We start from the raw sequence: 15,919 nt of genomic DNA on the forward strand, positions 1-15,919 counted from the left end.
AATTGGGCCCATCAGCTGAACTTCCATAAGCAGAGACACATTAGAAAAATGGTTCATGAGGTGTGCTGAGATCCTCCCATTTAGTTTGGGACTATTGGCCTACTGAGTGAAAGTGATGGAATAATTCACAGTTTAGGCACAGACAGCCTCGTTCTCAGAATTGCCATTGGTAAATACTGTCATTCGGCCTCAGCTTGTATCAGCTTTACATAGATATGCATAGTTATCATTAGTGCTCATATATAGAAAATCCTAAGATTTACAACTGTTTGATGCAGTTTTTAAGAAAATGAGGTGATGAAATAGAGAATAGTTATTAAATCAGCATGGGAAACCAAAATGTTAGTGAGTGGAAAGCATTTCAGGGGAGAAGATTGTGATTTTTAAGTCCTGTGTTTGAAAAGATGAAGTGTGCTGAAATGCAGAGTACTGGGTCTAAAAAGAAAACATGAAATTGTGTTTGTCTGTATTATAACCCAGAAAAAGGTGAGGACAGACTTCGGAAGGTTGGGAAAAATTGGTCAAGTGTAGTTACACTTCTGTTGTTCCAATTGTCTGACAAATGTTTTTTGTACAATTACAGGAAAACTGTTGTGTTTTTATTTGAATTCAGTAGTGTTCTCCATTTATGCTAGTGATTTCACAGTGTGTTCAACTGCACTCTGAGCATTAATAAAAATCTTTTTCTTTTACTGTAGCTGGCGTACTGTGTAGTTCAATTTTTAGAAAAGGACAGCACGCTTACAGAACCAGTAAGTTAATCTTGCTATTACTGTATATTTTGGATTATTAATATCCCTTTCACCTGTAGACTGTTTAAGGAGGTTTTGGGAGCAAAGTATTGATATGTAATTGTTTTTATTAGGGTGAGTCAAATATTTAACTATTTTTCCAACAGGTGTTTGGAATGTCCGAAATTAATTAAAGCATGTTAAGAGCATAACTCTTGCAAACAGACCAGAGTTTATTCTGCTTGCTTTGTTCAGGCTGACTGGATATGAGATGGTTGATCCAGAAGCAGTTTAGTCAGAAATTAGCTTGCCTGAACTGTGGTCTGTTGAGAGACTGATGTTGTGATGGAACACAGATTTCTGGCACACGGAGCTACCTACTGATGCAAGGCTTTTGAGTCAGATCCTGTTCATGTCTACCAAGTCTGGACCATAAACAAGACCAGACTGTGGTCTGGCTGCACATAATTGCATAGATGAATACTTTTAATTGTCCTTGACAGTATATAGTGGTTTTGCCTCATTACAGCCAGTATTAGGTAGGTAAGAACTAATATATTTAATCACTAAGTAGCAATCAGTAAAACGATTGCTACTAACAAAAGTATACATTATTAGATTATAACCATTTCCGTTGTAAAATGGAAACTGGAATTCATGAAACAAATGAAGTATGCCGCTGAGCAAGAGCTCTCTTCTACTTGGAGCTTTTAATATTTGTTAAGATATCAAATGTCAGACATTGTGTCATTCATGCTATATGAGATTTTGAAATCTTAGCTTTTAAGAAAATGAGGTGATCAAATAGACATAAGCTAGGATGTTACATATTTCCTAGTACAAATCTGAACTAATACGTATCCAAGTCTTTGATCCTTTTTGATCCTAAATTAGTGCATGATGACAACGTTCTTAAAAAACTTAGCACATGCATTGCTGAAGTACTAAGCTCCCCTTCAAAAATTCTGGTCATCACAAAGTAAAATGCTTTGTTTCCCCTTAAAATTGTCATATGAGACTTCTTGACATCTTATTAAAAAAGTCTGTGTAAATTTTCCAGGGCTTCATTGAGGACATAGTGTCTGTTTTCATCATTAAATAATACAAACAGGAAAGATACACTGATTTCTGGCTGAGTTGTCTTGTCAGTGATGATATTAAATATTGCTTATAGTTTTTAAATATGGAACCTGGGCTTCTACAAAAACACACTCCATTTCAGAAAACAATAAAAGATACTTTTTTTTTCCTAAAGGAGAGAAAAAAAATTGTTGTCCAAATAAAAAGTTAAGACTGTGATTATAGTAATATAGTCAATTAAATAAAACTCGGTGTTTAAGAGCAACATGCCTAGAGTATTCAGTAAATCTTGTCTTAAAATATAGTGATATAACTTAATCTCTTGAGTTTTGGAATATGCCTACAAGAAATTAGAGATTGAAAGCTGCTATCACTTAATTGGCAGATAATTTTTCCCATAATATAGTTGCAGATTTGCACTTCGATTTGATGATCAGTTGATGAAAAGTTAGATGTCAGGTTACTTTCTCTAGTCTCTTATTTTTTAACCTCTGTTAAGTATACAACTTAGTTGTCTGAAGAAGTGTGTTTAGACCTATTAACAGTTATTCCTGTGACACTGAACCATATCTGATAATTGCTGTCACGTGGGACAAGAAATCTGGACTTTGTGTTCTGTTTAAAATATCAGGCTTCTCAATAAAATATAGTGCAAGATAAAATCAAATTGTCATGACGATTATGTTCACTTTGTCTCTACAGGTTGTAATGGCACTGTTGAAATACTGGCCAAAGACTCACAGTCCAAAAGAAGTCATGTTTTTAAATGAACTAGAAGAAATTTTAGATGTTATTGAACCATCTGAATTTGTAAAAGTTATGGAGCCTCTTTTCAGACAGCTAGCCAAATGTGTGTCCAGTCCACACTTTCAGGTCTGTACTTGCTGAATATACAGTAACATGAGGATTTTTATAAAGCAGACTTGATAATTTTATTACCTACTATTATTCACCATAATGGATTTTATTTGTTGCAAAAAAAACCTCTTCCATTCTGTGTCAAATTTTAGAGACCCAAATGTTAGCTTTATTGTTTCTTTGGATTCAAGAATACAGTATGTGCGTTCTTGCTGGGTGATTGACTTCAGTGTTATGCTTAACGTAAAAGCTTAAAAGCTCGCTGTTTTCAGAAAGACCTGAACCCTTTCAGTCCATAGTCCTTGCATTTCACCTCTTGTAAGAGAGTTCTACAAATACTCTTTCTCTGGGAAAACATTTCTTTGCTTGAATTTCAAAGTTCATAGGTTATAGGTTGAATTGTGTCCCTGTCAAGAAAAAAGCAATTTTTCCATCTCTTTCCATCAATTCCTTGACTCCCATTTGCACTAGAAAAATCCAAATCTAAGTTGCAACTTTTCTTGCCTTTCCTTTATATTTGCCAAATGCTTCAATTATTTGCTCTTTAAGAGGTTGAAGTGCTCCTTTTTTATGTCTTCCTAGGTAGCAGAGCGAGCATTATACTACTGGAATAATGAATATATTATGAGTTTAATTAGTGATAACGCAGCAAAGATTTTACCCATCATGTTTCCATCCCTGTACCGGAATTCAAAGACGCATTGGAACAAGTAAGAAACAATTGTACAAATAAAATCATGCTTCTTTACTTATGTCTAATTTCAGGCTTAAAAGTGGTTTGGATCCTCGAGTCGCTAGTTTTAACAGTGTGTTGGGCTGTTTATTCTGTGATGTTAAAGTTCCTGGATAAGGAGGAGACACCTGTTGTCAGCATTTTTAGGAAATGTTAAGAATCGAGGAATTTATTTTTTTCTTTCATTAAACAAGAAACACTAGTTTAATGCATCTAATCCATGACGTTTTTATTAATATGAAACAAATTTGGCATTAATCTTTAGTTCAGATACTTCTAAAGGCTAACTTTGACTTCTGATCTCTAACCTCATTGCTGATTTGCATTTCTTCTGCATTCTAGTAGAATATCTTGTAGATCAAGTCATTTTTTCCTTTTTTTTTTCTTTTTGTTTGTTTTCTCTTCTTTCTCCATTGACTGTTTTCACTTTTCTCCCCACAATAACATAATACTTACGCATGAAAGCAGTCCTGGTCAGCTCCTTTCTGCAGCTGCTCCATTGCAAAGTGCCTCTTTGAGCTATTATGCAACTGCTGGGATGGTGAAAGTATCACAGTCCAGCGCTGGCCATGAATTGAGGACTGCTGATGGGCTGTCCAAGAATGAGTAATCCATCTGCCACTAAACAGGGAAAGAAATGGAAGATAAAATGATGTTAAAGTGATTAGTTACTGTCATTGGATATAAGCAGTAACAACTAATGTACTCATCAATAAAATTCTGATTCAGTGATGCAATTGTACGTAGAAAATGTGGATTGCTCTCCGTTGTTTCTGGCTTTCAAGGCCATGCATTCATTTTATTCTGAGTGGAAGTCATGCTGCCCGGTACAGCTGCACTCTTACTTGTAACTCACATGTATGGTACAAAGTAATCATTTAACTGATTGTTTTTTTAATTTAATGATCAGCAATAGATTAGACTAGAACTGTAGATTACTGTGTAAAAGTGCTTCATAAAGCAGATTATTTTTGTTTAATTTTTCTGATGTTCTCTACTTCCCTTTTCTAACACTTTTGTGAAGAGTACTGTCATAATTGTATTGAAGTGAGTGCTGTTGCTGTGTGGCAGTTTTCAAAATGAATAGTGTCTCTTTTAGGCTCCTTTTAATCACTAACTTTTTTTCCGTAATGTCATCTTGCACTTTCTCTAATAACCCTAGTTTGATTAGTGTCAGATACCAAATTTCAAAACTAGTCCCGTATTGCTACACATAGTATGAAAAATGAATTTCAAGCATCAAAAGTGTGACAAGTAGTACTATAGGGTAAGAAAACTGCATTCAAAGTTGGTAATTTTAGTCCTTTTATTAGCCCTTTTGAGGGTGAAACTTCCACTAACTAGTTTTGTTTCCACTTATTCTGAAATGATGTAATTTTCCAGTTATGTAGGCTATTGGCTACTGTTGACCAGAAAAAGTAGATTTCAAAGTTTAAAGTACTCTGAGTTTCAACCAGAAGTTTTACTTATAGGACAATACATGGCTTGATATACAATGCTCTGAAACTCTTCATGGAGATGAACCAAAAACTGTTCGATGACTGCACACAGCAATTTAAAGCAGAAAAACTGAAGTAAGTTTTCATGTCAGTGTGTCTGTCTGTCCTTGAATAATTTGTTCAGAGGTCTTTAGCTCTGAAAAACTACTGTGTTCTCAGTGGGAAGTTGTGCCTATTGTCTCAGAATTGACTTGGTGAAACTTCGCATTATATATGCACTGTAAAATCTTCTTAAGAATAGGATGCTTCATGTAGTCTTTGGCCTGCTACTGCTGGGGGTCACCATCTTCCTAAAAACTAATTTTTCTTGAGAGGGACCCTGCTAGTCATGGAGCTCAGTGTAAAAGATCTGTTAAACAGTTTTGTTTACATCCTGTGTTGATTTTAGCATACTTTATTTACCCAGTGTTATTTTCTCTCATGTTGTCACTCAGTTCTTCCCAAAATACTTTTCCACTATTTCTCAGCATGGCACTGTGTGTGAGCACATGTGCTTGTTTTTCTAAAAATTACCCGAAATAAAGTTGTTACTCTGTTACAATACAGTGAGTTTGTATGTTATTTGCCAGAAGAATCCTTCTGAGTTTATATTCTTGCATAGGGCAGTGAACAGAGCAGGGATTTGGGAGCTAGAATTTTTCTGGTTTATGCAGATAACTTTTATGATCATAAAGGCACTTACCTTCTTTTCCTCCATTTCCAGTTTTGTTAAATATAATAACTTTTTGAATATTCAGTATATTATAAAGCCTACTAAAGTGAGATAGAGCAGTCAAAAGTATTAATGGTTTGGCTCTCACTTTAGGGGCTGGGGAGCGTAGTTAGAAAGTCGGTGCTGAAAATACCTGAATTTGAATTTTATTTTTAATTTCAAAGTGAACAGGGATTCCTTCAAGTAGTGGTTCAAATGATACACCTATTTTAAACCAATATACTGGAAGTAGTATAGATTCTTAATGTAGATTGATTTGTCCAAGTTTTGAAGTTCCTTATTACAATTTCTGTAGAAATGAGTTTGTAGTATAACAAATTTCTAAGATAACACGTGTGTGTGTTTAGAGATTACATAATGTTAACATTTGTTTTTTAAAAGCAATGTGAGTCTCTCATCTCTTATAGCAAATAAGTAGAATCCCTTTTAAATGGGAAAGCAATCTTCTCTGGTTTTGGGGAATTTTTTTGGGGAGTGTTCTGAGTGTGAGCTAAGGCATGCAGCGTGCTGAGTGACATAACAACGAAACAAAACGAAGCAAATCCACCACACCAAAACTTAAAAGGAGGTGGTTAAAGAGTCCTCCTACCACAGCCCAAACTTAGTTGAGATTTGGAGGCAAATTGTGTATGTGCTTGAATATAACTGCTTTTTCTTTCTTTTGTTTACGTTGGAATCATCTGGTGTATGCATTGAAGCCTGAGAGCATTTTTAGCACTCTTAAGCTAAAAACCCTTTTTAAATTCTACCACCTTTCAAAGACAGGTATTCATTCTAGTCTCTGCAACAAATTGTTTATCTGTAAGAAAGAAAGGAAAAAACCCTAGGTGTTACCATTTTGAATTACATTAGGTATAAGGAAACAAACCTTTCCTACTTTCATTAAAAAAAAAAAAAAAAAATGCATCCAGTGTCATCCCTCTTGGCTTGTGACTCCCTTGAATGTGTTTTTGTCAGGTGCTTCTCTGTTAGTGTTCAATTCAAAATGCCTCTGGACCTTTTCCTTTAAACTATTACCTGAAGCCACTGGGCTGACAGTAAGAATCTGCCCTTCTTTATGGTCAGGTATTGCTTTCTTATGTTTCAACACAGAATTCAAATACAAAGTTAAAATACAAACACACTTTCAACATAAATCAAGACATCTTTCTCTTTTAATTTTAACTCTTTTAACATGTAGTTATTAAAGATAAACTGGTATCAGCCAGTTTGTTGCTTTCATAAGAAAACAGAAGTTTTTTCCTTTTTAATGTTGCTTTGTGATCACGGGGTATTGATATGATACAAATTATTCTGTCAACAGTAGGTGATATTATGGGCAGGAGGCTGAAACAGGCATAGCTAAATAATTTGTTCTGTTGAATTGTTCTAATTAATTTCTTTATGTTTAAGAAAGTATGCAAGTTGTAATGCAAGATTCACTAAGCTTCTTTTGCCATTTTTGCTTCTAATTTTTTTTTTTTTCAGAGAGAAGCTAAAATTGAAGGAACGGGAAGAAGCATGGGTTAAAATAGAAAATCTAGCCAAATCAAATCCCCAGGTATTTAGAAAAGATTAACATGTTCATGTTTAAATACTTCAGTTTTGTTAAATATCAGTGGAGGAAACAGGTGTGACTGATCATGGAAATAAAGCAATTTCACTAATTGTATTATGAAAGATATACAATAAAAGTACTTTTAAAATTTTTAACCTTTCTCTTGTGCAAGTAATTATTTTTTAAAAAAAGGTTTCTGAAAAGTATGATATGAAGTACTTTTTCCTTTTCTTATAATAGGAGATATACTGTATTGTGGTTTGAAAAGTTAATTGTGCAAAATTATGGAAAATATAGAGATGCCATAATTGGTTTCTCTTGAAAAGCTGTTTTACAAACAATATACTACAAAAGAGATCTTTCTGCAAACTGTGAGTTATGACTGGTCAGTTTTTCCCTGTGTCAAATGGATTAAAGTAAATTTGTACATTCTTGTCTGCTGCATTTATTCTCATACTTGCATTAGGCCGGTCTTCTGGTGAACCTGCGTCTGGGGTTCTTAATAAAAGGAAAACATCCTGTCAGGCATTACTTGATCTAACTGAAATTTTTATAAAGAAACAAAGGTCCTTTAAACTACTTATTATATTTTAAAATTATGGAAGAAAGGGTTGGTTTTGTTTTGTTGCTTGGAAAATGCTACCAGTATTCCTTTATCTCAATCATGCAGACTGCTGCTATGGGGGGAAAAAAACCCCAAATATTTCAATTACTTTGCAGACAGAATTTTACTATACTGCAGCAAGAAACTTACTGTACTTTATCTTTCCAACATCATCTAGCTGAGTTTAAAGATGAAGTAAGAGTACTCTACAAACAGAAGTGGGACACTCTATGATCTCAGTGCTATTTTAAAACAAAGTATGCGGCCATCTCTTTTTCTAAGAAGGGAATTTCATAAATGTTTTTTTCCTCTTGTGGCATTTCTCAGGGAACAATTACTAAACTGCTCAACTAAAATCTGTTAAAATTAAACAGTATGTCAGTTGACAGCAGATCAGCTAAATTAATCGGGAAAGAGCCATTCAAATGAAAGCAGCAATTGACTTTCAGTGACAAAACATTCCTCTAATCAGATGGGCCATGCAAAAGCCTTGCTTGAAGAGTACTTGATATACATGGTCATTTGCTATCACAAATGATGAACTGTTGCATGTCTGGCTAAATAAGGGATTGACTTGTAGTGGTACAATTTAGAGTTCTTCAGTGTAAATTTCTTCCCAAGTAATTTTTTTAATTGTGTACATTTTCTGAAACAGGTTAACAACCTGTATACAGTATGTTCTGCATAGTATGCTTGAGGAGAGCTAATAATTGGAAACAATAATTGGATTAAATAAAAATTGTTAATTTGAACACTGAGTGCTTGAGTGAATTGAGGTTAAGGATATAAATGCTTTTAGCACTCTACATAATGGATTTTTAAGGGGCTTTTTCCCTGTAATTTCTATCAACTTTTTCATTGGTCTAATTACTGAAATTTTTTGTTGTTCAGAGCTATTCCTGCCTCTGCATGACACAAGAATACAGTTTAGATAATAATTATATTCAGTAAATCGTTGCTGTCATTTTTTTTCTATTTTGCCTCATATGCATTAAGTTTTAGTATCTGGCACACTCAGATACTAAAATATTTGAGGAAAAAATTTGTGTGTGTCTGTGTGCGCTCATGTTCATAAATTAGTTTTGATTTCTTGCTTTCAAGACCACATATACCTCATCTGAATTAAAATAGAGTTTAAAATACTGAGATTGCTGTACTTTAGATACTATACAAGTGTTTCTACAAGTTTTGGGGGGTTTTATTCCCAAAAGACCTCTTTGGCTGTTTTTACTTTCTCAAGATAGAAATTTATTTTTTTTAATTATTTTTAAGTATGTTAACTATATTTGTCCTTTTAACAGTGTATGTTCTTTTCCAACACAAAATTGCACCAGAAAGTAAAATCATTGTGTTTGGCTTGCTACACTGTTCACAAATGACTAGACAATGTATTAATAAGGTTTCAGATAAATTATTGCTAAAGTAGACACTAAATACTGCAAATTCTGAATATTTTAAGTCAGTCTCAGATAATCAAAGCATATGTTCGGACTGTATCTTTGAACAAGACATTTCTGACACATGAAAGTATTGGAGTTCCATTTTTAAATTCATTAATTTGGTGCCTGGAAGTATAAGATATTGAAGCTAATATCAGATAATTAATCATAGCATTCAAATGCTCAGATACACTCTTAGGATTTAGGTATTACTATTAAGAATGATTATTTTAACACTTTGCGTTTTATTAGTACCCAACATATAGTGACACGAGTTTGCTGAACAGTCCTGTTGCAATGGAAACAGATGGGCCTTTAATTGAAGATTTGCAGATGCTGAAAAAGACAGTGAAAGAAGAGGCTTGTCAGGTAAAGATAAAGTACTCTAAATTATGAATATTTTTTTAAGGGACTATTAATTGTAGACACAAACTTGGGTTATATTTTCAGCCCTGTAACCATTATTCCTAGTGTAGTATACTTCATTAGAGCTGATGTTTTTAAGTGATACCGTAGCAGCCAGGAGTACAGTGTTATATCTCTAATGCCTGTGAATCTGCTCTGTGGTCTCTTTTGACACTTCTTCTACAGAAACATTCATTGTCTCTTCACTTAGAAATAGCTTTTTGTGTCATGATGGGAGCAATGATTATGCTTTAAGGATAGTTAAAAATATAAAAGATATATCTACCGCATGTTCTATCCTCGTCTTGATACACAGGTTTGTTTTTTTTTTTAATAAGGAAGACTTCTCTAAAATATAGTCAGATTACAGTGAGGACATTTTTGTTTGTTTGTTATTCAGAGCCATCTCAGTGATGAAAGCTACTATGTTTTGAAAAAATGTGTTAAGTGCACATTTGTCTTTGCCCACTCATGGGTGGTCTTCCTCAGTCCATCATCTGTCACGTTCCATTACTTGCTGCAGGGGAGGGACTTTCAAGGTCATTCCAGTCTTTTTTGTCTTTAGCTAATGCTTAATGATCTTCAGGTATTTTGAATTTAACTTTAGTTAAGTGGAACCAGAATCCTGACATTCAAACTAGAGATTTAAACTTGAAGCTGGTGAAAAATGGAGAAGTGCTAGGGAGCATTGCAGATGCTGTCTCATAAGATGTCTGCTAGGAATATCAGTAATACGACTATCTCTAAATCCAGCAAAGTTTAAGAGCAGAGAAGTGATCTGGAGCTGAAAAACTGGTTGAGATCATGGATAAAGTCTGTTAATTTGAACCAATCTATCAAACAAGAAATTTAATAAAAATAAGCATATGGTTAAACTAATCTCCTACAGTCCTTTCTTAAAATTCCAGTGTCACTGTCCTGCAAGATTAGATTTTATTATTTGTACTATGGCATTTTGGATGAAGGTTGAGATACAAAGAAATGCTGGAATACCTCCAAGACATTCTCAGTGATTGCTGTTTTTTAAACACCTATTTCTGTGGAGTTGGAACCCTATGCATTACATGTAAATCTTGGTGGCTGAATTATGTGCCTATCCAAGGCAAGGAATGAGGGCAGCGTTCCCCTGAATGGGAATGCTGGTTAGAGCTAGTCAGTGAGGAGCACTGGGCACTTAGAGGTTTCTAAACGTCTGCCTTTCTTCAGGCTTCGGATGGCTTAGCCAGGCACACGTGATGGGGAGAGGGGCTCCTTTCACTGGCTCCAGAGCCTAGAACGTGTTCTAGTGAACAAAGGTACATATAAAATTTTTGAAAAAAAATGAGTACTGCTTAATCTTAGAGTTGTGTTGATGCTAGTGTCCGTCTTTTACTATGCTATTTCCTAGCGGATAATCATTTTTTCAAGATTTACGAAACCTTGGTTCACTTTCCATCCTGGCCAGAGGGAATTAAAGCTCATACTCCTAACTCTGAGTGCTCTAACATCAGTTCTAGAAGAAAAGCAGACAAAGTATGACTATAGACTAGTAGTTGGGACAAGCAGTTAAGAACAAAGTTCCCAGTCGCAGCTGCTGGAAGCATTTGGGGATTTGGGCCGGTATTATACAGTATAAAATGTGCAAACAGTAATGGCATCCCAACCAAAGCCAAGGGCTATACCTAGGTCTTACCCTCTTTTCTACAGAGAATTCAATTTCAAGAGCTATAACGTTGTGGCTATATATAGCTTAATGCATAGCATTCCAGCTGGAAAATGAGTGCATTGCATTCCTATGGATGAGCTTTGATTTCTCCCTGCCCCAATTGTTAGGGTAGGAATTTAAAAAGTGATGCTAAGGGAAAAGAAATAAATTGTAAACTCAGTACAGTTCTGGCACTTGGGTTGCAACTGTTCAAGCATTCTTTAGCCATCTCTCCAAATGTATGCTTTCCTGCTTTTCCTTCCTCAAAAAGTGTGAAAGAAGTACATGAGATCATTAGAAGGTTATAAGCCTGTTTTTCAAAGATAAAGATCCTGTCCTAGCAGAGCTAATAGGACAGTTTGAAACAGGAATTATTCTTATTAGAAAAACTTTAGAAGTCTGTGAGAACTATAGAGCTTGCAAGAGGATTGGTATGTGTGGGTCACCAGGCAGGAAGAGGATTGATTGAGGATGAGGGTATTGCAGAAAGAAAGCTAGGTAGCATTCTTGTATCAGTCTTTGAGAGGACACTGCAAAGACAGTTATGTATCCCTTGCCTAAGTACCATCAGAAATTGATGCTAAAACAAGAGGTATTACACTTACCAGTTAAAAAAAGACAAGGCAAGTCAAAAGGACAGCTTAGTTTAGTTTATTTTTTAAATAAAACTTCAGAAGTGAGGAACTATGTAGAGATCTATGCAGTTTCAGAGAAGGCAAGGTTTGTGCCAGAGGTTAGCAGTGTAGCACAGTGTCCATACTGAAGAGGTGATGGCATGATTGAGGAAAGTAGACCAGGAATTTTTTTCTGTACCAGACTACGTGAGCGTTTTTAGTGAAGTCTCTTTGCTACAATAAAATTTGACAACCACAACTTGCTAACTTTTTGAACATGCTAGTAAATCAATGGCTAAGTAAAAGGCAATCAGTTTTTATAAGGACTTTTTAATAGAAGAACATGAATAAACATGATTGATCTTACAGACAAATTATGGTAGGTGAGACAGACGTGGGAACTATATAAAGACACCATTATATAGTTTAAAGATACTTTGGTAGGAATACTGTCTGGTTTTGAGAGAGCATCAATGAAATAATACATCAGCACCTTAAATTTTCAGATATGTGAATAGTGGAAATAATTAGAAGCATGGAAAAAACTTAAAATAATTTCTCTTACCTGTAGAGACATACAGAATGAAATGTGAGAAGATAGATGATAATTTTATTTTTTAAAATGTTACCAAGTAATAATCATGGTAGTAGTGCCGTGATTGCTAATAGCTTAGAATTTGTTAGTGGTTACTAATTTTTCCACTTAGCAAAAAAATGGTTTCAAGACTTGAAACTGGGTAGCTTGTGGGGTAAAGAGAAGAAGGTATAAACTTTTTTCCATATGTTTCTTTATTTCTTTTCCCATAAGTGAACATACTGATATGCAAGAAATATTTTTAAGTAATTGTTTAGTAATTAATATTTTTTGCCAACTGTGTTCTATTTTTATTTCAGGCACAGAAAGATCAGAAAAAAGATCGTCCTCTTGTGCGACGCAAGTCAGAACTGCCTCAGGATATCTATACCATGAAAGCCTTGGAATCACATTGCAGAGCTGATGAATTAATATCACATGATGGGCATTAAACTATTACAGTGAAATATTATTCTGGAGGAAAAGTTTGGGGTGTTTTTTTTTCTGGACTCAGTTCTACAGTAGAACTTAATTTTGTGCCATACCAATCGGTTACACACAAAGTCAAAGCTTTCTTCAACCCAGTTCTGTAGGCAATAACTTTATTAGAGTATGCAGCTCAAGATTAGTAGTTCAAACAATGGTAAATTACCCAGTTCCATATGCAGAATATTGGGTTGACTATAATCAAGTGGACACAATTTCCTGGAGGTGTTATCATAGTACCAGCTGGTTAATAACATGCAGTTTTTATAGTCGTATTTGAAAAAAGCATTCTATAAACTCTTTCTGTCTAAATAAGCGAATGACCAATAGTTGGTACTAATGATATGTGTCTTCAGAGGTAAAATTATTTCAAATTTAAGTGTTAAACTTTTTCTAGGATTTCTCAACTTTGCAGTTGTTTCCACATTATTGCTGTCTTGTAATATACCAGCAGTTTTGAAAATACACAGTTTTCTTTCGTATTATAAAACATGGCTTACAAACTGGTAACTTTCATGACAATCCTCTATCATCATTCCTTTCTAAGAATTATGTAAATTTATTTCTCCTTAGGATAAAGATATATATCTATATATACCATGTCCTAATACTTTATGTATATTTAAAGCCATATTTTCCAGTCTTTAGTGTATAATACAGCACCAGTATTCCAGATGCGAACTGGTAGAAGAATTTTTCCTAAAATGAAAATTTGTTTACTATGACTGGGAATAGACTGAATATAAAATTTCATTTTAATTTTTTTCAAGTCAATAAAATATTCTTTCACTGTTTTCTCCCTTATCTGAGCTTTTAATACTCAGCATTTTTCTTGGGCTCTAGGAGTTCAGTATTCTGTGGCAGATATTATGCGTGATTTCAGTTGCATCAGTTTTTATCTGAAAGATTAACATAACCTTTCAGGAAACACAACATCACAAGCTTATTAAAATAAGAAAAAGAACAGACCCTTGAATTCCATTCTGGTTCTTTTTAAATGAGTCTAAGAGCTGAGAAGATAATGACCATAATTTTACCGTGAAAATATTTTTTGTTGTTGTAAAGAGCACATGTGCTGCAAATACACCTCACAAGTGAACTGAAAATGCATCTGAGTTGTTGATGATCTTCAAATGCTGCTATATATTCCACAAGATTACTTGCATGTAATGAGCTTTTTGTTGTAGATGGAAAAGCACGGGAGGAAAATCTCTTTAAAAATATAGTGCTTTGTCTTCAATATTTGATTTCTCTCAGGGTGGCCAGTATTTTGACTTACTTATCCTGCTTACAAGCTGTTTGAAATGTGTTCTGCTATTCTAAATGGGTGATTAGTTTCTTTTGTCTCTGGCAGTAACATGATATAACTTAATGTTTAATGTCTTGATGCATAAAGAGATAAAATGTGGCTTCTTTAAAAAATAGTTTTGTTTTACTTTTTAAGGAAGTATAATGTCTCCTGCATCCATAAAAAAAAAAAATTGCGCGAAGCAGACATTCATAGTAACCTTGTGCAGATGTAGTGCCTGCTGTTTGTTGCTTGCGTTTAACATTCAGTTTCCAACATTTGTTATGTTGTCTCTTGGAAGAAAATTGTGGGTGGTAAATATTGGCTTACAACAACTAAATTTAAAGACCAACACAACCTTTAAGTGGAATATCCACTGTGTCTGAAAACATTTCCTGTAAAACTTGAAAAAGAATATGCTTTACCATTAGGATAAACTATATTAAAACAGTTTAAAGATGCCTTCTCCTTTTGAGGGGAAAAAGGGTGCTTTTTTAATTGTGTAAAGCAATGTCTATGTATTTTGATATACCATTGTTTGAACTTCCATCTTTAGCTGATAGGTTATCAGTTTACTTTTAATTTTGGGTGTTCAGTATGTTTGTGCAAGAGGTTGCTGAAAGGAATTATATTACCCAAGGGGGGAAAAAAAACCAACCTGTATATCAGTGTTTGATTGATTGTGTGATGCTCAGCATATAAGAACATCTTTCACTGTTTAGATTATTTCTCTTCTTTATTGAAGATAAACACTCACCAAAAAGAGAAATACTATGGTATTTTTAAAGGCTTAAAGTTTACCATAAATGCATGTTGGAAGTTTTGGGCCACTGAAATTTGCTTAGGCAATATTCCAAAATCTATTACCACTAATGGTTTAGCATGTTTATTATCAATATTTATATACTTCTTATAATCCTGTACTAAACCATTCTAAAACTAATACATCCAACATAAAAAGAAAAATTCAAGTTGAATTTTGGTGACTGTTGTTCTTCATAAAGTTCTGTGTCTGACACCTTTCCCTGTTTTACAAAATTACACCTGTACATCAGGAATGTCAAAAGTAATATTACAAGTGTCTTTTTAGTGTGGCTTTAGTATGGCTTCATTTTAATATTGTACATACATTGTACCTTGTTTTATGGTAATAAGTAATAAAAATGTAGACTTCATATTTTGTACAGAATCGTCCTATGTACAGAATAAAAAGTTCCTAGAAACAGTAAAAATAGGTAAGTGGCACCATTATTTTTCATTAGACAGTATCTGTAACATTATGCGTTAGTGGAATGTTAAGTTCAAATGTACCTACATATTTTTTAACATTTTGTAATTCAATTTTTTGTTCTGGCATTGTTTCTGAAGAACTTCATACACCTGCTATTTAATATGCTTTTATCTAATTTTAAAACTTTAAAAAAATGGTGTATTATATGGACAAATAAAGAACATGTGAATTTTACTTGCTGCTCATGAAACTAAATTTAGCACAGGGCATTTGGGGGTGTGCTCAGATTATCATTGTTTGCAGAATCAGCTGTACAGATTAAATAATTTCATAAATTTCACAAAAGCAAAAAAAAAAAGTATGTAAAGGCCATGAGTAAAAAATTGGAAGTAATGGATATTCAGTAGAAAAAGCAGGTTTAACTTTTAGAACAAATATCAGTAA

The 15,919-nt window shown here is 34.0% G+C and overlaps 1 protein-coding gene across 1 annotated transcript in view; it reads left to right on the forward strand.

Annotated features, from left to right (window-relative positions):
* PPP2R5C (protein phosphatase 2, regulatory subunit B', gamma) overlaps window positions 1–15,470 on the forward strand; it is a 29,283-nt gene extending 13,813 nt beyond the window's left edge. Inside the window, exons 7-13 of the mRNA XM_010085196.1 lie at window positions 699–752; window positions 2,514–2,684; window positions 3,252–3,379; window positions 4,875–4,976; window positions 7,081–7,153; window positions 9,446–9,562; window positions 12,791–15,470. Of these exons, the coding sequence (XP_010083498.1) occupies window positions 699–752; window positions 2,514–2,684; window positions 3,252–3,379; window positions 4,875–4,976; window positions 7,081–7,153; window positions 9,446–9,562; window positions 12,791–12,922 (777 nt within the window). The 3' untranslated portion in view covers window positions 12,923–15,470. The remainder of the gene's footprint in view (window positions 1–698; window positions 753–2,513; window positions 2,685–3,251; window positions 3,380–4,874; window positions 4,977–7,080; window positions 7,154–9,445; window positions 9,563–12,790) is intronic.
* The last annotated feature ends 449 nt before the right edge of the window (window positions 15,471–15,919 follow it).

This window comes from Pterocles gutturalis, unplaced genomic scaffold (genome assembly GCF_000699245.1).
Source record: "Pterocles gutturalis isolate BGI_N339 unplaced genomic scaffold, ASM69924v1 scaffold40330, whole genome shotgun sequence".
Lineage (NCBI taxonomy): Eukaryota > Metazoa > Chordata > Aves > Pterocliformes > Pteroclidae > Pterocles > Pterocles gutturalis.